At 37.8% G+C, this 27,088-nt stretch overlaps 1 protein-coding gene across 2 annotated transcripts in view; it reads right to left on the bottom strand.

The window, feature by feature from the left end:
- NAB1 (NGFI-A binding protein 1) overlaps window positions 1–26,873 on the bottom strand; it is a 44,389-nt gene extending 17,516 nt beyond the window's left edge. For both annotated transcript variants that reach the window (XM_039234701.1, XM_039234702.1), the window contains exons 1-4: window positions 26,626–26,873; window positions 15,476–16,313; window positions 4,685–4,818; window positions 2,211–2,262 (exon numbers count right to left, since the gene is read on the bottom strand). In XM_039234701.1, the coding sequence (XP_039090632.1) occupies window positions 2,211–2,262; window positions 4,685–4,818; window positions 15,476–16,294 (1,005 nt within the window). In that variant the 5' untranslated portion in view covers window positions 16,295–16,313; window positions 26,626–26,873. The remainder of the gene's footprint in view (window positions 1–2,210; window positions 2,263–4,684; window positions 4,819–15,475; window positions 16,314–26,625) is intronic.
- Between the last annotated feature and the right edge of the window lie 215 nt (window positions 26,874–27,088).

Genomic DNA, 27,088 nt, shown 5'->3' with positions numbered 1-27,088 from the left:
GATCACACAGAGGGCCAACAGCGAGAAAAGGAGGTGGTCAAATTTCCAGCCTAGCAGCTGACTACCTTTCCTGGTCACTATGCAGGTTTTGTACCTTTTCCTCCAAATCCTCTGATGGCACGTGCCTTCTTAGCAATCTCTATGTTTACCTGCCTTCCCTTCAGTGGCAGAGTCATTGAATCTACAGGGATCCTCTCTTGTTATCTTGGGATACAATAGGATAAAACTATTTTACTAGATTATCTTCTAATGGCCTTTCAGATAATTTCAACAATTTTTTTTGCATGGTATCTGAGGCTAACTCATCTTAAACATTACTCAAGAGCTAATAGGAGGCTGATTACAAATATAAGCACAACTTTTTAAAATCTTCTTTTAAGAACCACTGCTTTAGGCTGAAGTTTTTAAGAAGTGGAATATGCTTAACCATAGCCATTATTTCACCTAACAGATTTTATTAAGTGCCTATTAAGTACAAGGCACTATTATAAAATCTGAATATAAAGTAGTGGACAGGTAAGAACTATATTCTCATCTAATGGGAAGACGGATAATGCAAATAAATATATAATAGTTTCAGGTACCAGTTAAGTGCTATGAAAACAAACAAATCGGGAAAATGTGATTTTGAGGTAAACGTGCCCTTTTAGAAAGGGAGGCAGGTAAGTAAGAGCAAATTCTCAGTTATGAGCTGAAGCCATGTGAAGAGCTACAGAAAGATCTAGGTAGGGGAACAAACAGTGAGTGACGAGACACAAATGAGTTTGGCATGTTCCAGCAACAGAAAGTAGGTCAGTGTAGTTGGAACACAGTAAGAATGGGGAAATATGGTAGATGAGGCCAGAGATACAAAGTTAGAGTCAGATCATATAGGGTCTTAGATGCCTCAGGAAAAAGTGTGGATTTTATGCTAGGTACAGTAGAAAGCCTTGGAAAGATTTAAGCAAGAAAGGGATTTATGTTTCTTTTTCTTTTTTTGTAATTGGTTCTTTTATTTATTTTTTATTTATTTGACAAAGCACAGGTTGGGGGAGAGCAGAGAAAGAGGGGACAGAGAAGTGGAAGTGGTCTCTGCACTGTCAGCAGTGAACCTGATGTGGGGTTCAAACTCACTAACCGTGAGATCATGACCCTAGCTAAAGTCAGAATGCTCAACCGACTGACACCCAGGTGCCCGGGATTTATGTTTTTAAAAGATAACTGTGGCTTCAGTATGGCTGAAAGATTAGTCCATACAAACAAATGCCTAGTTAAAATGACAGAATTTAGGGTAGTCAAACATAGCTTATTTGCTTGAACTTGAAATTAAATAATGGCGGCTACGAGAATTATACTGATCCCCCCCCCATCCCCTCCTCAAGAAAAAAGGAAGTAGCTCTCTGATTTCAAATTCTACTCTGCTTCAGACTGGCCTTTAAAAAAATATTTATTCCAAGTTAAGCAACAGTGGTTTTGAAACCATTCTATAGTTCTGGCAGCCCTAAGAAAAGCACATTTTTCTTGCTCAACTCCCACCTTACCTCTTGCAGGCCTAAAATGTGAAGGACAGCCTCAACTATAATCCTCTAAGAGGCTTAATTACAGGAAAGTCTCCATTACTCACAGCTACTAAATTGTCATTTTTCTCAAATTGTTAATATAAATAAACCCTGGCTCCTCTAAACGTATTTGATAAGATGACTAAATAATATAAATAAGATTATAAAAGAAATCATTTGGAGCACCTGGGTGGCTCAGTCGGTTAAGTATCTGACTCTTGATCATGGCTCAGGTCATGATCTCATAGTATGTGAGTTCGAGCCCCACATCGAGCTCTGTGCTGATGGCACAGAGCCTGGTTTGGATTCTGTCTCTCCTTCTCTCTGCCCTTCCCCTGCTTGTGCTCGCTCTCTCTCTCTCTCAAAAAGAAGAGAGATAAAGGAAAAAAAAAAAAGAGATCATTTAACCTGGAGAGTTTTAAATCTATAAGCAATACCCACTGACATATCAAGCTGCTATAAAATGACTGGACATCAATTTCATCATTGTTGTTTCCTTCTAAGAATTTTAGTTTCCTAGTTTAAATTAGATACTTCAAAGCAACAAAATTGTATATTGTTTTAAAGATTCCAAAATTCACATTTTTCATTTGTTCATGGAACATCCTTTTTTTCAGTTTGAATTAGTATATGAACATTATTAGCATGAAAATATATAATGCGTAATCTTACCTCTACTTTAATTCTCTTTGGGGATAATTCATCTCTTTCTCCACATTTTGACCTGAAGAAAATGGAAGAGAGAAAAACTTGAGAAGGTAACAAATTTTATCCTGAAGACACCTTAATCTATAAACTTCCACCAAAACATATACCACTGGAACGCTTACACTGGAAATAAGAGATTCACAGTGAACATGGGCATAATGAAAAAAAGACTTTTTATCACTTTTAAATAAAATTAGGGAAATATGCAGAAACACTTATATTATACAATTTAAAAGGCCACTACCTAATAACCACCCACAAAGAAATTACTTAATAAACAGATAATGATGATCACATAATGAAAAAGGAAAAAAAGTAAGGAGGATTATATTGCATGATATCCTTTTATGTATGAGTAGAAATACTTCAGGATAAAATGACCAGTGGCCATTTAAGATGAATGCCTAAGGCTACATAAGATTAAAATGCATTTTGTCTATCTACTGAAACTACAGGGGCAATTTCCCTTGATCCCTCTTCTGGGAATCTCCCAAAGGTACTTACAGATATGTTAAATACTATGGCCACTTAAACTATAACAAGCCATCAATTGTCAGTTATCCTTCAAAATGAAAGATGTTAAAATGTAAAAAAAAAAAAGTGTATCTCAGAATCAACAAAATATGTATGATGTTATAGCACTATGGTGCTATTTACGATAAAAGATAGAAATAACTCCAGTATCCATCAAAAGGGGACTGTTAAACAAATCATGGTATATCCACATCATGCAGTACCATGCAGCTGTAAAAAAATAATGCTAGATGTGTACGTACTAACACAACAAGATCTCCACGATATGTTAAAAGCAAAATATAGAATAATTAGACATATGCTGCCTATTGTTTTTTGGAAAAAAGGTAAAAATGAGAAAACATATTTATATTTGGTTTGCAAGTACATAAACATACACTGGAAAGGTGAAAAAGAAACTAACAAAGCTACTTAAACACTGAGGAGAGGGAAGAGAGTAAAAAGATAGGAACAGGAGTGCAACTTTTTTATATTACATATTCACATAATTTTGACTTTTGAATCATGTAAGAGTGTTACATATTTAAAAATATATTTAACTTAAAAAACATACAAATGTACATACTGCAAGAAACAGCTAAAACCTACTGAAAGCAGCTGCCTCTAGGGTGTGGTATTCATAAGAGGGAAGGTGTGGAGCAGGGAAAACTGCCGAGTTGATTTCCACTTAAGCCCTCCTTAAATCCTGTACATGTATTACACTGAGTAAAGAAAATTATCTAAATAATGCAGTCAGAAGGGCATCTGGGTGGCTCAGTTGGTTAAGTGTCTGACTTCGGCTTAGACCATGATCTCATAGTTCATGGGTTTGAGCCCCACGTCAAGCCTGTTTTGACTCTTTGTCTCCCTCTCTCTCTCTGCCCCTCCCTGACTCGTGCTCAGTCTCTCTCTCAAAAATAAATAAAGAATTAAATTAACCAGTCAGAAATTTTGTATAATAGAGTGAAAAAATAAAAATATCACTAAATCAGGCTATCCCTGATTAGCCTGTTTGTTTAGTCTGCAGAATTTTACTTTGTGGTTGTAAAAATGTGGGCTCTTTCTTTAGGCAGGGTAGCAAATGGGGCTGCTAGGAGTTAGGGGGAAATAATGACAATGACAGCAAATGCCTACAATAGTCATTTTTCAAACTGGAGCAGGCACTGGAATAATTTGGGATACTTGTGAAAATGTGGATTCCAAGGCTCTGTACAGAAATTGTGATTTATTAGGGTCAGGGAGGGTGCTCAGGTTGTAGTTTCTGAGCACACATTCAATTACTCCAGTGGTCATCTGCAACTCCTCAGAGAAGCAGTCACACACACAACTGATGGTGAACTAGAAGTCAGGGTCCGTTTGGAACAGGTGAATGGTACTACACCATTTTGCTTAGGGTTTAAGTGAGGATGAGATGGAGAAGAATAAGATGTTTATATCAATTTTAAAACCACTAGTGCTTTTCAACATTTAAGCTTTTTATTTCAAATATTCCATATTCCACTTCTATATTTTACGTCCATATTCCAGGTCATCTGGTATCTTCCAATTTCCCTTAAATACTCATCAATGGAATCCTTTTTTAAATCTATTCTGCTTAATTGCATTAGTTTGCAAACACCTTGCAAAAGGAACCCCTCTGCTTTCTCAGAGAGTTCAACAAGTTCATATAGTAAGAGAGTATACAAATAAGCCTACACACGCTGACTGACTAAATCCCATCCTCACACTCAAAACCAAAGCATCTGTGTGCGAAGAATGTCTAAAACCAGTACCAGAACAATGCTGTAATACTAGGGAAGTATCTTTCAAAAGAAAGACAAAAAATGATTTAAACAAAACAAGAAATGACACCTCAGCAAAATCTGGAAAAAAGTACTACTCCTGTAAAGCAATGCAAAAATACTGCCAATTAGTTAGACACTTACTTGGTGGTTCTGTAGGTATATTTGTAGGTGACTTCTCGAGAAATCTGCCTAGCCAGGGCAAACAGTTCATCTCTTCTCGTCAGCAGGGCATTATCTTTCACACAGAGCTGAGCAGCTGCTTCATTAACAGTAAGCTGTGGGTCCAAAACCAAGTTTAAAAGTTATAAACACTTTATTTCATCAATGTGAAAAATGCTTCACTTAAGGATATAAAAATGTCACTCATTATATAATGAGATCGTAATTTCTATAAATCAGGATGGGCCTTTCTTTATTCCTTATTAGTCCTAATGCCTAATTTCACATCAAAATCACATCATCTACCATCTCTCAGAACTCAAATTAATCAAAACAGTCATCTTGGTTTTAGGTATTTATATGTTTAATTTACTTGTATTTAGGTATGAGAGTTTATAGAAAGTAAGCAAAATAAAAATAAAATGTAAAAAAATGTTCTGGATCTCATTTTTATGAAAAGCCAAGGGATATATGATTTGGTGATAATATTCCCCTAACTAAAAATGAGTACACATGATCTGACAGATATTTTTTCAATGTGAATAGATATGAAAATTCTTTGAAAAGGAATAAAATTAGATGATTTGAGTTGAATACTTATCAAATCACTTAGTAATAGAGTTATCACAAATTAGGGCCATAAAGGAGAATCACTGTCTTGGAGTCACTAATTCTCTAAAATTCATCGAATTCTTCTCTTTCATCTAAGTGTTAAATAATGCCAATACGGACTTGCTACTTGATAAAACACTGTAACAAAATTTAAAATAGCAAATGTTACCTTTAAATTCAAAAGCTATTAATTGTTTAATAAATCAGAAAAGGTTTTTTCACATAATTTTACCAGCTTAAATTGATGGAGGGAACTGCGAAGAGGTATATCACACTTTTTTAAAAAGCAAGAAACATGCTTGTTCCAGGCAGGACTGATGGCAAGAAGAGACTGGGATGTGATGGCAGACAGATTTGAGAGGAGTCTTCCTCCATCACTCAGCATCTATACGACTTTAGGCATGGAAAATCTTCTCAGAGCCTCAGTTTTCTCAGAGGCAAAAACAGGATAATCAAAACAGGAACTACATCAAGGGACTCTAACACAAAATAAATGAGAAGGCACTCATGGCACAAGGTTGTTCTAAGTTCTTGGTTTCCTTTCATAAAAAGGCAGGCATTTACTTTCTGGGCATCCCACTTTATTCACAAAAATCTTCTGTATTTAAAATTTTCAAAAATACAGAGAAGCAAAAGAAGAAAATAAATGCAGAATGCAAACCTTCCATCTACTAATATTTTAATGTATATTATTCTAATATCTGCCTGTGAACACATAAATGTATACGTGGATAAAGATTTGTAATCGCCTTTTTTCACTTACGTATGCTATATTTTTTACTTTCATCATGTTAAGGCAGAAACGTGGCTTATTTACATCAGCATCTGGCATGGGCTGGATGCTCAGTAAATATTTATTGACTGCTGACTGAATTTTAATATTCTTTTTGATCTCATTTTTACTAACTAGAAATATAATATTCCATTGTAGTTAAGAGTAACATATTATTTAAGTCAACCTCACTCTGAACATTAAACTACCCCCAGTTTTTCATGTACTACAAAGAAAGCTGCAAAGAACATTCTTAATTGTATATCTCTGCACACACATTCAATTATTTTCTTGGAAAAAATTCCTACAAGTTGACTTGTGAGGTCGCAGAACATACTACATTTTAAAATACTTCTATATTTCACCAAATTACTCTCCAGGAAAATTGCTGTAAATCGTAATGCTACCAACAATTATATGAAGATCCATTACCCAGAATTAACTAACACTGTTATTTTATTTTAAAAGCTTTACCAACTGAATACATTTTCAGTGACATTTGGTTATAATTTACATTTCTTTAACTATAAAACTGAACCTTTTTTAATGGTTTTAAATTATTTTAAAATCTGCTTGCTCATGTCGTTGCCTGTTTCTTCTATCTCACTATTTTGTTTCTTATAGACTTCCGGAATTCTTTACACATTAAGAACACTAACTCTTCATGTGTAGCGTTTTTTAACTTTTTCAGGTTACCATTAGCCTTATAATTTTTGTCTTGCGTGCCATGCACAGAAACTCCATTCTCACCCTAATAATACATAAATGTTTTCCTATAATTTAGTCTAAAAGCTTGATATTTTCCACTTATGTACTGAAACAATTTAGAATGTTATGATATATGCTATAAATTATATATCTAACATCCTCCTCCCCAGATTTCCACCTGTAATTTACACTACCTTATTCTCAAATAATTTTGCTACTGACAATGTTATAATAAATACAGGCTTTCTACTTTATTTTTAATGTTTATTTACTTATTTTGAAAGAGCAAGCAAGGGAGAGGCAGAGAGAGAATCCCAAGCAGGCTCTGCCAGTCAGTTCACTGTCAGCACAGAGGCCAAAGCAAGGCTTGATCACAAACCTCTGTGAGATCACTGCTTGTGCCTACATCAAGAGTTGGATGCTTATGGCAATGAGAAAGAATGAAATCTGGCCATGTGTAGCAACATGGATGGACCTTGAGGGTGTTATGCTGAGCGAAATAAGTCAGGCAGAGAAGGACAAATATCATATGTTTGCATGCATAGGAGGATTAGGAGGAACTTGACGGAAGAACAAGGGGGAGAAGAAGGGCGGAAATGGTGGGGGAAAGGGGCAGAGGCAAACCATGAGAGACTCTTGAATGCTGACAAAAACTGAGGACTGATGGATGTGGGGGGGAGGGGGGATGGGCATAGAGGAGGACACTTATGGGGATGAGCACTGAGTGTTATGTGGAAACTAATTTGACAATAAACTATTTGTAAAAAAAAAAAAAAAAAAAAAGTTGGATGCTTAATCAACTGAGCTCTGCTGGTGCACACTCTCCCCACACCCCACCAGGCTTCCTATTTTAAACCCACAAGTTGAGGCGCCTGGGTGGCTCAGTCGATTAAGCGGCCGATTCAAGCATCCAACTTCGGCTCAGGTCATAATCTCACAGTTCGTGGGTTCGAGCCCCTCATCGGGCTCTGTGCTGACAGCTAGCTAGCTCAGAGCCTAGAGGCTGCTTCAGATTTTGTGTCTCCCTCTCTCTCTGACCCTCCCCTGCTCGTGCTGTCTCTCTCTCTCTCTCTCAGAAATAAAACATTAAAAAAAAAGTATTAAAAAAAATAAACCCACAAGTGAATAGGGAAGCATAATAGAAACAATGTATTTTCAGTCTTCTCTCTTCCTAAAGAATCATCAATAGACCAATTTCTTCCCTAAGTGCTTTTGAAAGGTACAATGTTCATGGAGCTAAAAGTGAAATATATTTAAAGAATGATTTCCTAAATAAATTAACTTCATTTTCAGCTTAGTAATAGCTACAATAACCTTGAAGTCCTTCTCAAGCTCCTTTCTATGTAGCCTGGTCTTTCTTGTACTCATAACCCTAAATTAGTATGGAGAACTTCAGACTGTCATTAAGACATTTTAGTTGACAACACTTCAGAGGTACCACCTCATGCACAACCAGAGAAAATAACCTTTCAACATAAACTGAAAACAGTGTTTAGTATTCCTTCCATCATCCTACCAGAAACAAACAAAACAACAACAACAACAACAAAAACCCTTAAAACATCCTTCATTACTTAAATTTAGGCTTCAAAAGATAAAAAAGTAGACTGAGCTCTCCATGCTCTTAGGGAGATCTCTGGTATTAAAACTGAGGCTGCAGAAATAACTATGGCCCACTCAAGTTACAATAAGAAGCTGACTCATCAAGGGTTCCCCTCAAAAATGTATTTTCTGTCAGTGTTTTCTAAATTTCATACTAACTGCTAATAATTAAATCAGTAAATATTATGATATATTTTGAAAAATTATACACATTCTCTTAACAGTAGTCACTGCAGTATCATACTAGCTTTTTAAAAATTCCAAGTGTCTAGTTTTGTCAAAAGTATAAAATATTCTCTCCAATTGGTTTACTTTCTCCAGTTCCTCTTTTTGTGGCTAAAAATATAAAAATTCCATTCAATCTTGATGTAAAATATTTCTTGAAGTTAGCTTTCTATCGTTTATAACTAGACTTAAAATTTCCTGTACCGGTAGTTAAAATTATAATCTTTAACAATCACATGATTTGACTTTCCACTGAGTATTGTTAGCAAAAAAATACCATGAGAATGCTGTGTGATAGGGAGACTCAAAAGGCAATCAGGGCTTTCATTTTCCAGCACAGGGAGGGAATGACTGGTCCCCTCACAGGAAATAACTAAAAATGCTGGCTAAAATGGAGGGGGAAAATATCTTAAATTCATCAATAAGCAGCAAGACAACAGTAAGGGTTATTCAGGCTCAAATGAATGAAGACACTATCTCAAAGGAGTAAACCGAGGACAGCTGCTAAACCAGATGACCCTGGGTTTCAGTCTTTACTGCCTGGTAGGCTTGGTTAGTGTGGGAAGAGAATAAAAGGAAAAACGCAGTATCCACCAAAGGTGAGGAGTCTAAGACCCCTCTTCCGCAAAGCTGAAATCCCAAACCACCACGCGCCCACTATTAGCCTGAATTAGAAATACACCTGTACTCCCAGGAGAGTGCACGGGAAATTACCTGTCTTGAACCTTGTTACTACTGAGCGGGAGAAAACAGAAGATACTCTCTGGAGATTTCATAACCCCAAATCAGCCCTCACATGATTTTTAGTCCTAATTCACACTAAATGGGCTGAGAATTTTTTTCAGGGGGTTCCACAGTTGTATTGTGCAGAAAACAGGTGCCTGGTAGAGGCAAAGGCAAATAACCTCTAGAGAATCCATTTTCTTCCCAGAACTTCAAACATTCCCACAGTTCCAAGAAATATGAATGATAAAAATCATAAAACATCCAAAGGAACAAGGCATCAAAAGTAAAAATCAGAAGAAATGGCAGCAGAATGAGACTCTCAAAGACTTCATTTAAAGAAATAAAGAGTTGAAACATGACTTGTGACTACAGTAAAACATGACTTATGAATACAGTAAAAAAGACCAAGAAAAACTGAGAAATCAGGAGAGAGAAACCTAGAGTAGAGGCAAACAGAAGATTTCAAAAGCAGACAATACTCAGATAACCCACTGACTTGTAAACATAATAATGAAAACCAAAAGCCAAGGAAGTATCTTCAATTACTAAGGAAAGATAATAATATAGAATTTGATACCCAGAATAAACAGCAGTTAAGAATGAGGGCAAATAAAGATATTTTCCAGAGGGTTGCGGTAGGACAGTTTGCCATCAGTAGGCTTTCATTAAGAAATTCTACAATATGGGGCACTTGGGTGGCTCAGTCGATTAAGCGTCTGACTTCGGCTCAAGTCATGATCTCATGGTTAGTTAGTTGGAGCCTTGAGTGGGCTCTGAGCTGACAGCCCAGAGCCTGGAGCCTGCTTCAGATTCTGTGTCTTCCTCTCTTTCTCTGCCCTCCCCCACTCGCACTGTCTGTCTCTCAAAAATAAACACTTAAAAAAATTTTTTTAAAGAAATTCTATAATATGTACCTCAGGCTAAAGGAAACTTAATTTCAGATAGTAAATCTGAGATCTAAAGAGAGGTAGTGGGATAGAAATACAAAATAAGGGAAATAAATTCAAAATATTAGTCACTATAATAAATGTAAATAGGCCAAATATTACAGTGAGAAGACAAAATTTGTCCAGATTTTTAAAAAAATTCCAACCATGGGTATTTACAAGAGATGTATGTAAAACATGGATTCAGAGAAACTGAAAGTAAAAGGATGGAGAAAACATACAACAAGCAATTACTAACAAAAAGAAAGCACATGTATTTATATTAGTATCAAACAAAATAGGCTTTTTAAAAAACATTTAATTTTTGGGAGAGCGCAAGCAGGGGAAGGGCAGAGAGAGGGGGACAGAGGATCTGAAGCAGGCTCTGTGCTGATAGGCTGTCCAGGCAGAACCCAATGTGGGGCTAATGGGGCTCGACTCACAAACTTCGAGATCATGACTGGAGACAAAGTCTGATGCTCAACCAACTGAGCCACCCAGGTGCCCCCAGAATAGGCTTTTAAAGTAAAATGTGTTTATTAAAGATTAATAGTTACTGCAAAATACGAAGAGAAACAGACAACTCCACAATCACAGTAGTTGATTTTCACACAAAAGTCTTCCTGATAGAGCAAGCAGACCAAAATAAAATAAAATATTACTTTAGAAGGTCTAGTGAAGTTAGTAAGCTTGTTAAAACAGAGAATACTCTACCAACAACTACAGAAGGACATAAAAAACACTGACCACACACTGAGCTGTTAACTAAAATCTCAACAAATTTTAAAGCTTTGAGCATCATGAAAACCTTGCGTTCTGACCACACTGTAATTCAGTTAAAAATCATTAGAAAAATAATTAAGGAAAACCCTTCATATTTGGAAATTAAAAAAAAACACACACATAAATAATGCATGGGTACAAAATCATAAATAAAAAGAGAAGTAATCAGAATTGGAAAGAAATTAAATAACTTCATACCAAAACTTTGGGAATTATGCTAAATCAATACAGCCAGGTCTTAAGACCATTGCTGATTCTTTAGCTTAAAAAAAAAAAAGTTTATAACAAAGATTGATTTTGTAATTCTTTACTGCCCAATGTACAGTACATTTGGAAACAGATATGGAAATACATGTACGAAAAGAGAATTTTAAGTACCTGAGAGAGTTGAAAAAATGTTTTCAGGTGTAGATAACTTCTTGATTTTCATCCACTAAAGACCTACATACAGCTCTATGTCTTGAAAGATTGAAAGAACAGTGTCCACAGGGTATATATGAAGAAAACTCACAAACAGGAACAAGGAATTAGGAGTAAGTCATATATTTCCATATTTGGAAATTGAAAATAAACCAGTATCGTTCTTTAATCTTAGGATTTTAGAAAAAACTTACATATCTTTCACCCATTTTAAAAAGTTAAGTGAGAAAATGTGAAGTTATCATACTTAGATGGTGCACTTAATGCAGAACCTTCTCTTTTAATTCTCAAGATTTCATAATTTCCACCAAGCTGTTGAATGGTTACTAGTTTGAAGGAAACATCTTGATTCATAAACATCTATCCTAAGCCATATTTTTGGACCAGATTCACATACTTGAGTTACAAATAACAAGTGGTCTAAGTTTAAAAAATACAAGCCATATATTCTAAAGCCCCCACCCCCACATCTCAGCCTACTAGCATTCATTTTGAGTGTTCTCTTATTTTGGGAAACCCATGATAATCTCATTACCTAAATACCATCTGTACCTAGTTATCCAAAGAAGCAAAGAACCCTTTAGCAAAAACCAAGTGTGAAATAATTTTTCTCTTTTAAAAGTAGGTTAGGACTTCAAAAAGAAAAAATGTGAGGTTTATTTGGTTTATTGAAGTCATCTCTTTAACATACATTTGCTTTGATAAAAATACTGGGTCAATTCTGTGTTTCATCTGCTGTATTTTTAAAAAATTACAAAAAACTAGATTAAAGCATGAAACTAAAACTGCCAATGTGCTTTGCCCTTTGTTTTCTATTAATGACAACCACAACAGCGTTTTAGTAGACTCCTCTATTAATTCATGGGTAATGAAAATGTCAGAGTATATCCGAATTATAATGCTAAGTGTATTTTCTAGATCTATTCCTAAGTTCTCGTGAGTCTGTTATTGTATGGCAACAGTAATACATACAACAATTGCAGAAGGATATACCCAACAGTAGATCAAATCACAGATTCACTGTTACTCTAAGATGTTTTGCTAACCAATTTCCTTATTCTGAGCTCCATTATGCATTCAAATCTAAAAGCATTTAAAAAGATGAGGTAGTGAAATTGCTGAAAACAAGATTAATATACAAAAATCAGCCAGTGATAGTAATTATAAAAAGTAGGAAAAAATTTCATTTTTAATTATATCCCTTTTAGATCTTATATATTTGCATATCTTATACTAAACAAAATAAATTAAGTATATGAGAGACATTTAATATGCATATATATATAATATGCAGTACCTGGCCTAACAAAAAATGTGCAAAACCTATGTGATATGTGAATAAAGAACTACAAAATTACTGAGGAATATGCAAATATAGATGTTATACCTACTATACGGGAGTTTTTGTTATTGTAAATATGTCCTTTTTTGCCAAATTAATCCATACCTTTAAGGAATTTCTAATAAAAATACCAACAGAAATTTTTGGGAAATTTAACAACTGCATTAAAAATTTCATTTGAAATGAGAAACACACATGGCTATCTAAAAAACAGAAGCAACAAGACTACGAAGGAACACTTGCCTTTCCAGTTACCAAAATATATTATTTAGCTATAATAATTAAAGTAACTCTATGCTGGGAAAGGAACAGAGAGTGAGACTAATGAAATCATATAAAACAAGATTAGTAAATACTACATAAAATTAAACTTAATTATGGCAAATGAGTCTGAAAGGTCAAAGGACAATTGATAATCAGGACAAAAGATTAATATCCTTAAAATATAAAAAGTTCTATCCAATCAATTTGTTAGAGGTAAGAAAAACAACTGCAACATTAAAACAAAGGATAAGCACATAAAATTGGATGTTCATCACACATATAAAAAGATACTCCTCCTCCTTAAGGAAAGTAAATGTGAGCAATGAAAATTTTTCATCTGTTAGACCGGAAAAGATTAAAATAACTGCAGTATTACCAATACTGTGGAGAAATGGATACCTGCATATAATAATGGCAGTATAGAAGTTGCAGAAGGCAATTTTGCAGTATCTACTAAACTATTAAATCTAGACATTCTTTGATCCCATAATATTACATGTTGGAATTTATTCTATAGGAAAACATGCACTAGTCTGTCTATAAAAGAGCAGGTGTATAATGTTCACGTACCACCATACTTAGTATCAGAAAAACAGAAACCACCGAAATGACACCAACAAGTGAATAGTTCAGATAAATAAATAATGGCACATTCACATTATGGAATACAATGCAACACAAAAATAAAAAAGGCACCTCATGTTTACTTACTTGGAAAGATATCTAACAATATATTGTACTGTGAGTGTATGGATAAGTATTTAAAAAAAAAAAAAAAAGGAAGGAATTTGGAGAGGCACCTGGGTGGCTCAGTGGGTTAAGCATCTGACTCTTGGTTTCTGCTCAGGTCATGATCTCATGGTCTCCCAAGTTCAAGCCCTGCATCAGTCTCCATGCTGGCAGCATGGAGCCTCCTTGGGATTTCTGTCTCCTCTCTCTCTGCCCCTCCCCCACTTGCTCTGTCTCTCTGAAATAAACTTAAAAAAAAAAAAGAATACCAATGTGAAATCTAAAAAAGAAAAAAAGGAATTTGGAGAACAGTGTGCAAAATATGATCCCTTATTTGTATACATAAAGAAAACTATCTTAAAGTTTACAGATTCAGTTACTTTACTTCCTTTTGTAATGACTGAATTTTTTGCAGTAAGTATACATTCTTTTCTGTGTTAAAGTACAAGTCTGAGGAGAAAAATCTAATGTTTCTTACATGGAATACTACATTCAACTGAATTTTTTCAATCTTTACAGGATAAAAGCTATAAAAAAATTCAGCAATAAAATCTCCTTTTTAACTCTTGAAAATGTGTTTATTTTCCAAGCATGTATTGGGTGTGCTAGACTGTGAGGATATAAAATGAATGAGACATTACCTCTGCCTTGAGGAAACCCAAAGTAAACTGTGAGGGACAGACTAGTATTCAAATAAGTACAATGAAGTGCTGAAGTTACTAGGATAGTAGGGTACGTAGGGATAAAAATGGAAATGGAAAAGGAAGATCGTTCTACTTGTGGGAAAACATATCAGAACAGACTTAAGCTTATGCTTGAGTGAAATCTTAAAGATGATGCACTGACCAGATGGACAAGAAGAGAAAGGGAGTACATGCAAAAGAGATATATATGTATTCTTCTACTTAAGGAAGATATTTCTGGATAGAGTGCTACAAATACAAAATAACGAGAATTTTAATGACAAATGTCAAATCAAAACAATTTTCAAATGTTATAACATTCACCTAATATAATTTTATTTTCTATGCTAGCTGAAAATTCCTTTTAAGTTCCAGCTATTTTTTACAAATTTTTTTCTAAAAAACATATACAAAATTATTTTTAAATGGTTGCATTTAAAATCCTATTTTACTTCTTAATTAAAAAACAAACTGGGGCACCTGGGTGGCTCAGTCGGTTGGGCGTCTGACTTTGGCTCAGGTCATGATCTCATGGTTCGTGGGTTCGAGCCCCACGTCGGGCTCTGTGCTGACAGCTAGCTCAGAGCCTGGAGCCTGATTCAGATTCTGTGTCTCCCTCTCTCTCTGACCTTTCCCTGCACGCGCTGTCTTTCTCTCTCTCAGAAATCAATAAAAAACATTAAAAAAAAAAAAAAAACTGCCTTTTAAGTGCACAGACTTTATGCTTTCCCTGCTTAAATTCTTCTATTTTTCCAAGTCCCCCTACACAGTAGTTCCAAAGCTCAACATGTGAGTCCAACACAAAAACACCCCAGCATAAGAAACAAGGTCTATTTTCATAAAAGAGTTCATAATTTGCAAACACCTAAACGTTTTTAACACTGCTTTCACAGAGTGTATCTCCTTCACTGCAAAATACTACCCAACTTCTAAGAAACAAAACCCACCACATACAGACAAAGAAAAGCATGGGCTTTTTACCTCATGAAGCGTGAGATGTTTCCCATCCTTTCTCTTGGAGTCAAACCTGCCATATATTGCACTGTACTTTCGAATTTCTTCCTCTTTGTGTGGATCATCGTCGCTCATCTCAAAGATGTGCCCGATCATTTTGGCCAACTTCTTGTTGGTTTTCAGCAGCTCTTTCACTTCATTCAAGTCACTTTTTGGCAGTGTGGGGGCCATCCGCTCCACACACTCGGCCACTGAGAGTGCAGCGGCAGCGTCCAGGGCCTCGCTGCTTTCCTTGGGGGAAGCCGGGGAGCCAAGGTCAGCTGGGGAGAGGCTATGCTCACTCTCGGTGGCGTGGTGGCCTTGCCAGAGTCTGGACTCCCCGATACCCTGCAGCACTAAGCTCCCCACCACGTCTGATTTCCCCTGTCCCAAGCTCTGCACACAAGTGGTGGCGGCACACTTGGGGATTTTTAAATGAGGTTCCCGGGCATTGCTACTCCTCTCATAACTGCTGCAGGATATCCCCAGCCACGTTGGTGATCCCTCGGGTAACTTATAGATGGGTATGCTACTGACAGGCAGGGAAGTCAGGGGCTGATTGAAGAGGCCAGGGTTTGTAACCCAGTCTCTCAAAGCTTTCTGTAGCCTTCTGACATGAAGGGGTTTGCTAGCCATGCCCACAAGTGCCATGATTTCCAAGAATTCCTCTTCTCCAGCTTCACAGAGTTGCTGGACATCGTCACCACCTTGTTGAATAAAGGCATCAAAGTAAGAAAGCAGATTGGCTTTTTGTAATATTCTGTACAGCTGCAATTCCCCCAGGGTCCTGGGTAAGGCCGCAGCCATTACTGTGGATGGACTTAACCTGTAAGAAGAAGAGAGGAAATACTCATCTTACTTGCTCCAAAAATCTTAAACCTGTTTTTTAGACACTACAGGATTTACAAATACAGTGTGGGAAGAACCAAGACAAGGAGCATTTGCACAGCGACTGACTGTTAAGGAGCATCCCCTCTCTACATAAGTTCTCTCATTTTATTCTCCTACCAATCCTGGTGGTCAATATAATTGCTTCCATTTTAAAGCAAAAAATATAAAGTATATAAGTAATTTGTCTGAAATATTACAACTAGTTAAGCATAAGTCTAAGGACTCACACCACGGCTTATAGGGCTCTATATCCTCCATTTTTGACTATTCCATTGCTGCTTCCATGGTATGGATACAGAGGTGAAGTAAAGGATAATCTAATTCAAAAGGACGTAACAAGTATATTATGCTACCATTTGCCAAATACTTACTTTGCATCAGACAATATAACAAATACTTTAATCTACAGATGGTCCCCAACTTACAGGTTTGACTTATGATTTTTCAACTTTGCGATGGTACAAAAGCCATATGCATTCAGTAGAACCATGCTTCAAATTTTGAATTTTGATCTTTTCCCGGGCTAGTAATACTCTCTTGTAATGCTGGGTAGCAGCAGTGAGCCAATGCTCTCAGCCAACCACACAATCATGAGGATAACAACCAACATGCTTACAATGATTCTGTACCCAAACCAACCACTGTTTTTCACTTTCAGTACAGTATTCAATAAAGCACATAGATATACAACACTTTATTATAAACTAGGCTTTGTGTTAGGGGATTTTGCCCAACTGTAAGCCGATGTAAGTGTTCTGAGCATATTTAAGGTCAGCTAGGCTAAGCAATGCTGTTCAGTTGGGTTAGGTGTATTAAATGCATTTCAACGCATGACATGTTACAACTTACGGGAATGTAACTCCAACAAGAAGTCAAAGAAGATCTTTAATCCTCTCAACAGCCCTGCGAGATTGGTATAGTGATTCCCATTTTATGAAGAAAAATTAGCAAGGTTAGTCTGGCAGGCAGAAGAGGATAGATTACAATATGAATTGGAGGTGAGAAGATAGAAGGTGGTGGTATATTTAAGAACCAAGAAAAAGAGAAGTAGCAAAAATTCAAACAAATAAATGACAAGATTTGGTGATTACTTTGATGTGATGAAGGAGAGGAAATGGCTACCATTTGTTGACATTTTCTATGATTCCATGAAGAAAAGAGCTAATAGAGGACTATGGGATTACACAGTCTAAGAACCACGACAGGCACTGGGGATACAGAAAAATCAGGATGATGAGATTCTCTTTCAAACATATGGCACTTGAAGATGGCGTAAAGTAGAATGCTTAAATAGATCTGCCCTGCATGCAAAGTAACAGACTGGAGTCTAAGCGTGTATAATGGTTGGAGATACAGGAGGGAAAAAGGGAATGTGAAAGAGCCCTCCAAAGAATCAGTGGCGAGCCTAAGACAGAGACCAGGAAGAAACTTACTTTTAAAACCCAATCAAGACAGAGAAGCCTGCTTTTAAAGAGACAGAACAAGACCCAGCAAAGCACTTCTTGACCTCTTAGCACCCTTTATAAGTTATTCACAGTTGCCTGGAGAACTCCCACATACAAAGAGGAGTTGGGCAAGTACTTCCATTTAAGAGAAACAAACAAACATGTTGTAATCAACTTGTACCTTTAGGATTAAAAAGGACCCTATAGCCCTACATGGAGAAAGTTACAGAAGGCCAACAGAGGATGTACATCAAAGGAAAATGGAAGCTCCACTCTCAGCTCAAACTGTCCAGAGCAACAGTTAACTGGGAGATAACGCAAGCAGAGGGGTATTAGGAACATCTCTAAAGGCCAGGAGGTCACCAAAACTGGGACTTCTGTTTTATGTCATCAACCAGAATGCTATACAAAATTCTAGTCTCAGTCATCCCATTCAATAAGAACGTAACTCCCTAACACCCTAAGAACTGACTTCTGGGAACCTCTGTGTCATCCACAATCTGCTTGGATCAACTAGTGACCTCCTCAAATTTTATGGTACTTTATTTTACAAGGGTATTGCCAGTTGACTTGATGACCTGTCACCAAGGGTTATATCCCTTTCGAAGGGATATTTAAAAAGACTGGGGAACAGCAGCTTTCGGCTAATAATACCCAAGACATCATTTGGGGTGCTACTAAAAAATACAATTTCCTATGTCACTGAGTTGTACCCTAGAGGCTCCCATGATTTGGTAAATTTGGCAAAATACACTAGATGATCCCTATTTAATATATCTTCTGGGCACCACAAACTCCAACATATTGTGATCATCCAGATTTTTTTAGTCTACCTTCATATTCATTCCACCTCAGCCCTCTGGACAAAAACATTCTCACATCTTCCAAATCACCCACAAGAGGATCCGCTTGCCCTCCCACTCTAGGGAGCCTCTCCAGGGAGTGAGCCTATCATCCAGCTGGACACTAACCCACAGGAACACAGTTCTTTGAGACTACAGACACAAGATAAAGTCTGTGTTGAACTACATTATACCAAATAGAAGAACTTCTAGAAAGTGTCTGAGGTAGAAGGAAGGAAACTTCCTTTCCCATCATATACCTAATGCAAGAGCCTCCAAGTCTTTCAATTCAAGAGTATAAAAAAAAAAAATACAGGTACACACACAATCTTTTTTATAAAAGGACTATAACTTTGCAAGGTTTGTGGTGTCATCGATGATCTTTTCATATGTGATCTCCCCCAAATTATGGAATAAAGGAAAGACTACATGAGAAAATCTGTAAGAATAATTTTTGAGTCTTTATATTAGCAATAAGAAAGGCATATATGTTAGACAAATATAAAAGAGAAAAAACTTAAGGAGAACTAAAGACCCAAACTTAAGTTTTATTCTTCTGACATTAAGTCTTTAAGTTTGGAAAATATTAATTTAAGATGTCTATCCGTTCTCATCTTTACCTAGAAAGAAAGGAAACCCTGGAGTTCCTAGAGGGGTAAGAAAGTAGTGCCAGTAAGAAAGTAGTAATTATCGTACTGCCTCCATAATGGCTGATAGGACCAAAGATGCATTTCCAAAGTCAAGATACCAAATGAAAGATAAATAAGTGAACTATTTAGAGTCCCAGGAGGCTTCTAAAGGCCCACACTGACTGCTGGGAAAGGAGTTTTCTCCTTAAGCTTTTGCTTTAGGAGAATGTTTCAGTTTCCTACAAAAGCCCGTTGTGGTAATTTAAACACCCACCACTTCATACGTTAACTTGATTTGATTTAAAAGAAAATTCTTAGAAGATGAGATTTTCTGTTTTTACAAACGCTGTATCTATTCATGCTTCAACATGAAGGTCAAATAAATCAAGAGCAAGCTTCTATCTGCATCTCTCCAATCTGAAGTAAATATAAAGTATAAAAAGATCTGAACGACACGATAAGCAGGTAGCTAATAGTATAGTAAATCTACTCTGCTGAAAACTACTACTACCTGGCCTTTGCAGGATACTGGGAAATCATGCTGAGTCTGACCTTTTTATGAATTCCAAAGTGAAGAGAAACCCGTCACTAATTTTTACTGCAAAATCTAAACCAAAGGCCTGCTGCCTATATACAACAAACTTCCACTTGTACTAACTTAAATGTTCTCAACCTGGTCAGTTCAAGAGGAAGAGGAATTAAACAACAATGGATTCATTTAAAGCCATTTGTTGTCATTTGTTATTCATTAATTTACTTTTAATGGTAATAATTGTTCCAGAACCTTCAAAACAAAACTCACTTTGCCTTCTTACTGAATAGGATCAGTCATCTGTCATATCTGAATTACCCTCAATAAAATAAGGGGTTAGCTTGGCCCAGAAAACTTGACTGGTCAACTCCTATTTTGTCCTTGAGCCACAATGAACTACTTAATATGGCTCTGGGAAACACAACTTCTCTGACATTCTCCAAGCAGGGATGTCAGGCATTTAGCGTAGGACAGAGGCCTTTACTGGTCACTTGAGAAAAGAACCATTCCTTTAAACCTGCCTCAATCCATTCCAAGAAGCTTCAGCCTGCCTTCTGGTCCTACAACTCTATCAAAACTCTCAAGCAGCTATTGAGTTATCACTGGCCTCTCTCTTTAACCTCTCTGCAGCTTGACAGAACTCCATGAAATGCTCTATACCTGACTTTGGTGATGGCAATGGCTTCCCTAAGTGCAAGAGTTCTCTAAACTTTTACATTAAATCTCTTTTTGATTGTCTTTCCATATTCTCCATCAAAAGAGAATCTCAACCACTCCCAGGCTTCAATCTTCACATATAGCAGACTGACCTCCAAATCATTATCTGTAGATTGGACTAGTGCCATGGGCCATAGGGTTACTGGCAAATGTGCAGCAGGCACTGGCTAGTGAGTAAAACACGTGCTTCTCACACAGGTTTACTTTGCAAATGAAAGTAAATAAACACTTTGTGATTTAATAAAATAAAATTATTTAAAACTATAGCTATTGAATTCGTAGTAGCTGTTCTCATTACAGTCTATATTTCTCAATCAACAAATACTAAAATGACCAATGAACATTTGCAATTTTTTAATTTAAAAAATGGTCCTCATAACTGAAAAGTTTGAGAACCATCAGACCAAATCGTTTTTCTGATAATTTTGCATTTCAACTACTACCTGGAGACTGTCAAAACCTCACCTTCCGTACTCCCAAATCTACTCTTCCAACTCTTATTTCTTTAGTTGCACCACTACTCTTTCATCTTTATTTTCCTCTTTCTGCCTCAAATCTTCATCTCTTTAAACCACATCACCACCCTTCTTTCTCTGCCTCAAAAGCACCTAATTCTAGTTTTGACTGATTCTTGTTTCAACTTTGAAAATAGTTTCCCCTAGGGGCACCTGGGTGACTCAGTTGGATAAGCATCAGACTTGGGCTCAGGTCATGATTTCATGGTTCGTGGGTTCGAGCCCCATATCAGGCTTGTGCTGACAGCCCAGAGCCTGGACCTGCTTTCAAATTCTGTGTCTCGTTCTCTCTCTGCCTCTCCCCGACTCATCTCAAAAACAAATAAAACATTAAATTTTTTTTTTAATTTTTAAAAATATTTTATTTAATTTTGAGAGAGAGAGAGACAGAGACAGCGTGAGTAGGGAAGGGTCAGAGAGGGAAACAGAATCTGAAACAGGCTTCAGGCTCTGAGCTGGCTGTCAGCACAGAGCCTGACACAGGGCTCGAACCCAGGAACCAAGAGGTCATGACCTGAGCCGAAGTCAGACGCTTAACCAACTGGGCCACCCAGGCGCCCGTAAAAAATTTTTTTAATTAAAAAAAAAAAAAGAAAACAGCTTCCCCTTACCTTCAGTATATCCCATGCTGCAATAGCAACTTTATTTTCCTAAGGTACAAGTGTAGCTCTTTACTCCACCTGTGCAGATGTCCCCACTGCAAGGGAAAGAAATCCAAACTACTCACAGAGGCATCCCAGACCCAAACCTCCCTTTCCAGCCTTCTCTCTGGTCCCAAACATGCCCCTCTGCTTGTGCCAGATACACCGGGCATTCCTCGAATGTGCCTCCCACTTCCCTGCCCTGTGCCAGGCACACTCCCTCCCACTCACCTTCACTGGCCTTTTCCATAAAGCCTTTCCCACATCTCCTTGGTGTAGGTGTCCTCTCCCTTCTCTGAACCCCACACTACTGTTCCCACTTATTCAAACATGCCAGTTACTGACCTAGTCCTGGCGATCTAGAGGAAAGATGACCCTTCATGGGGAATGAATTAAGAGGGAGAAGGAAGACAGATAAGCACTTAAACACTGTGATAAATGCTATTCTAAGTGCTATACACAAGAAGTCACAGAATAGAGAAGCCTCACTTGGCTCTGCAGGCTACAAGCTCCCTAAGGGTAGGAACTGGTCTCCTTTGTCATTTATTCCCCCCTCTACTCCTAGTCAAGTGCTCAGTGTAGAATAACATCTCTATAAATGCTGCAGTGAAATGAAACCCAACGTTTGAGACAAAATCTGATCAGCAGCCCGCTTTCATATTCCAAAAGGAATGCTGTGTAAATTGGTGTCCTGAAGAATTTCCAATCTAGTAACAGCACTTTAGCTACTACTCTCCCTTATAATCTCCTTCACTCTCTCCTCCTCAGTAGTTCTTTCTCTTAAGGCTGTATGGTTGATTCCTATAACATGGCTATTTTTCCAAGAGATCAAAGGATGCATTCCCTTAAACAGAAACTACATAGATTAGTGTTAGAATATACTTCATGTGTTAGTCCAGTCTCAGCACCAGCATTTTAAGAGACCATGAAAGAATCTAAGTCTTTTCCCTGTTTCTACAAATAAAAATGCACTAGAAGCTATCCTCAAATAACAAGTATCAAATGGATTCATAATCACTACTTGCGAATCCTCCTCTTTATGACATGGGAAATATACACACTTTTATGAAGTCTGTGGCATTCCAAAGGACTGACTCTTCCAGGAGTGAGGAGAAAGCAAGGGCAAAATCCCAGTAAAATGTGACTTATTTTTTATGCAAAGGACTATAAATTCCTTCCTCCCAACACAGCCTGAAATTTTTACTTTAAAATTGTCTAAGTTAACAGCAGCTTCTTACAGATTTATAAAAAATGTGAAAAAACTTGGGAAGTTAGCTCATGAGTCATTTACAGATTAAGGTGAATTAGTTCCACCAGACTGTTTTCCTCTTAACATCTAGATGAGATCCAGTGTGTGCCAAGGGAATTAAAGTTAGGGATTGGAAATGTAGGATTTTCCCTACAGGAAACCTGAAGGTAGAGACCGCATCTAAAGCCTCTGAAATACCACCAAGTTTGGAAGACTGTAGCTTGAAGGTACAGGGCCTGGTGAGAAGGGTTCAGTGGGTATACTACAGGTTGAAACACAAAAGGCTTATGAAAAGTCAGAAATGAGCTTAGGGATGTATGAGCCTTTCCTAGTCCTAGAACTCAAGCTAAAATAATGAAGTTTAGTTACATCACGGCTTACACTTAAGACTGCAGCCTTGGCTTAGGCACTAACTCCTATATGTTCCAAGTGCCAAATAATTTACTCAAGCATATTTATTAGTAAGCATTCAGTGTTCTTAAGGTATTTTGATTTCATTACTGTCATAGCTATGAAGTAAACATATAGCTCCTAATGAATATTAATGGTAACTTGGGAAACTTAAAATGTTCCCTCCTATTGATTTTTCTGATTTCTGAATGAAGCTGGAAGAAAATGTCTTACAGATCCCTTAAAAGTTAATGAAAGTATCCAATGCTTAAGTTTAATCTATCTATTAAATTAGAAAAAAAGTATATTAGATTTATTTTTGCAATTAAACAATAACTACGCATTAACTAGAATACCAAAAGGTATTTTATAGGATATGGCTGGAAATTCTTCAATTAACTCACAGCCAAATAATTCAAGAAACACTGTCCTCTGAGCATGTAGAATGCATGTAGTATATATAAATGTTATTACTTTTTTCAGAAATTTCTCTTCAAAATTAAATGAACGTACTGTGCAAATTAACGTGCAGCCCCCTAAATAGAATGTATTGAGAAATGACAAACTATTTGAAAGCTTAATGGTATGTTTTAGCTGTGAGAATTCTGACAAGATGAAGATTACTATTTTTTCCCAGCATCAACTTCTCTGATTTCCCACTTGTTCCATTATTAAGTTTAAGAGAGTTTAAGACATTCTACTATTGTACTACTTTTTTGAACATGTCAGATCAAAAAGGAAATTTGCATTTAATATCATAACCGTGCTAGTGTTCGGTCTACTGAAAAGTGTGAAAGAAGCAGGTAAGATAAAACTAAATCCAAAGCAAAGGGGCTAGGAACCTTTCATTATGCTTGAATGGGGATTATTTATTCCTTAATAGATTTTAAAAACTCCATGATGAAATACTCATATGCAAGACAATTATACATTAGCAGGATCTAAACTGTTCAAAACATATAAAATGGTCCTTTCCATGAAAGTAATATAAACATAAAACATCATATTCATAATGCACATGAACAGCCCCAACAAAAGAAAATAAACTTCTAATGGAATAGATGAGATCCGAGTCTTAGAACACAGACTAGGTCAAGGGACACACAAACCTGACATATTTGTTTCCATCCAACTACCTTTTACTTTAAATATGTAAAGTTCATGCAACAGATTCTTCAAAGGTCTCTCCTACTTTGTAATACATTTAATTTCTTCTTTCAGAGCATCCACAATGCAACTCCCCCAAATCTTTAATAAACCACTATGTCCTTAAAGTGTGATTAAAACATCGGATGCTTTAACTGATTCTCAGAGAAATGAAAATCTATTAACTTTCCTATAGGAAAATGGGTGTTACTTAATAATCACAAAAAAAGGAAAATTTTAAATTATTTTAACTGATATTAAATTGTATTAATTCTGAAAAAGGATGAGATTTAATTAATATATCAAATTACTTATTAGACATATAAACTCACTAAATTTTCTTTTATCAGGTGTAGTATTCCTAAGGATTTGTCATTTTAATTACAGGATGAAATTAAATTAAAAATCTACAATGCTTCAATGTTTTATCACTATGGATTAATCCACATATAACAGAGACTCACCAGCGACAATAAATAGGAAATTTTTCTAAAGCCAGGATGGCATATTAACTTTTGTGCAAGATGCTAAACTAATAAAATTAAAACAAGAAACTTTCCCATGGTTCCTTGAAATTATTTTCTTTCAAGACCTAATTTTCCAGCATCCAATACCCCAACCACCATAAAGACGGCTGACTTTGCCAGACAGCTATACATTCTTAAGAGGACCTCTATATGCATTTTAATACCTAGAAAGATAACATAATTTTTAAGCTTAATTAAAGGGCAATATTAAATGTCCAAAATGATATTGAAAAATGGAGGAAAAAGGATACCCTTGAATCTAAGAGTCCACTTTTACTGGCACTGAGGTTAGAAGCAGCTCTTTTAAGCCTTCACCCAAAATAGAGAAAGTCCTATACATCCTTTTCCCTATTTCTTAAAACCCACACATAAATTGTGACGTCATAATTTGGTATGTTTTACAAGGGAAAATCGTCAGAAAAGTGAAAATCTAAAAAGGTAATTCACTGTGTGCACACTTTTCTAACAAAACAGCCTAGCATTTCCTACGTGACTAATCTATTTTAAATTCCGTTCCTCTGTTCCTATGCAATCTAATATTATCTATTAAAACTGCCAAAATATTTTTAAACAAGATCTGAGAATTTCCCTCTCAGCTTCTGATCTTTGCACTCCTTAAGTTTGCAGACACGTCACAGGCAAACCAATTGGTAGTGACAGGTTACTCCAAATCACTTCTTTGGATGCAATTTGAAACTGACAGCTACCCCCACCAAATTTTCCATGCCTCCCGGATCTCCAGGAGAGTGCTGGGATAAAGCTACATGCAAGTCTTAAAAAGACTCCTGATGACCTGCTGCAAACTTGGGTCTGCAGAATCTATACGTGCCTTTTCCAACTCAATTATCCTTTTCCAAGACCTTAGAATATTTCGGCTTACTTGGAAGTGTCGTTTCTTATCTTAAGCCTTGTGAACCCTGAAGATGAAAACCATAAATCTGATAGCACTTGCAATGTTTCTTCATGAATAAGGTCACACACCTCTGAATCCAAGGCTTGTATGTCCCACATGTGTTTGCAAATTCCACGCTCGGCCTTAGCGAGCACGAGTCTCTCGCTTCCCTACACCTTGGTGCCAAGTTTCTGTAAGCTGCTTCCAAGCAAAACTCTCCTTCCGCTTTTAAAAAGAAAACTACACTCAGAACGAGAGGGTACCCAGGACAAAAACTAAGACTGAGTGCAACATTCCTATAAAGTAAACAAACCAACAAAAAGATTCTGCCCCTGGGGAAGGTGGCTGCAAAACTCAGCGGTCGGCGCGAACACCCACCACGCACAAAACACCACGCACCCCCGAGCCCCGCGCGACGACCCCAGTCGCGTTAGGAGAATGGACTCGCACCCCCGGCTTTCTCGGAGGGAAGACGCACAACCCAGGCCCGCTGCCTTGTTCGCCCTCCTCTCGCTGCCCCGGCGCACCGAATTTCTCTGGGAATCGCCCACACGAGCCAGATGCCGCCCTCTCCTTCCGGTGGCGGCCGCGCGGGGCCCGCTCCCCAGGACGCCGGCCCCCGAGTGCCCGCGCGGCCCGGCGACTCTGGTGCCCCAAGTTCGCCCGCCGCCGCACGAGCGCCAACGCGTCTCTCACTTGGCGGACAGCGAGCAGGTACGTACTGGGCCAGCGGCTGCAGCGGTCTTGGCACACTCTCCCGCGAGGACTGCTCAGCCCCAACTCCGAAGTGACGGCCCCCAGCTCTCCCTCCTCAGGCGGCTGCCGCGGCCGGGACGCCCCCGCTCCCATCGAGGGGGGAAGGGAAGGTGGTGGGCGCGCTCTCCCTGCTCCCCCCCCCAGCTCGGACCCGCCGCTCCTTCCTGCCCGCCAGCCCCGACGGCGCTCCGCTCGGCCGCGTTGGCGGCGGCGGCTCCTCGGGGCTCCGGCGCGCGGGCGGTGGCAGCGGCACCTCCCCCGCCGCGTCCTCCCTCCTCCTCCCTTCCCTTCTCCTCCCGGCGCGCGCTGCACCCTCCCCCTCCCCCGCCCGCCTCCGCCGCCTCCACCCCCTGCGCGCTGTCACATTGGGAGATTCCGCTCTTGCTACATTCGCCGCTCCGGCTCCCGCCCACGCGCGGCTGAGTGACG

This window comes from Hyaena hyaena, unplaced genomic scaffold, assembly GCF_003009895.1.
Source record: "Hyaena hyaena isolate Hyena2069 unplaced genomic scaffold, ASM300989v1 scaffold_92, whole genome shotgun sequence".
Taxonomy (NCBI): domain Eukaryota; kingdom Metazoa; phylum Chordata; class Mammalia; order Carnivora; family Hyaenidae; genus Hyaena; species Hyaena hyaena.
Note: the sequence above shows the minus strand (reverse complement) of the source record. Positions and strands in the feature narration are given on the sequence as shown.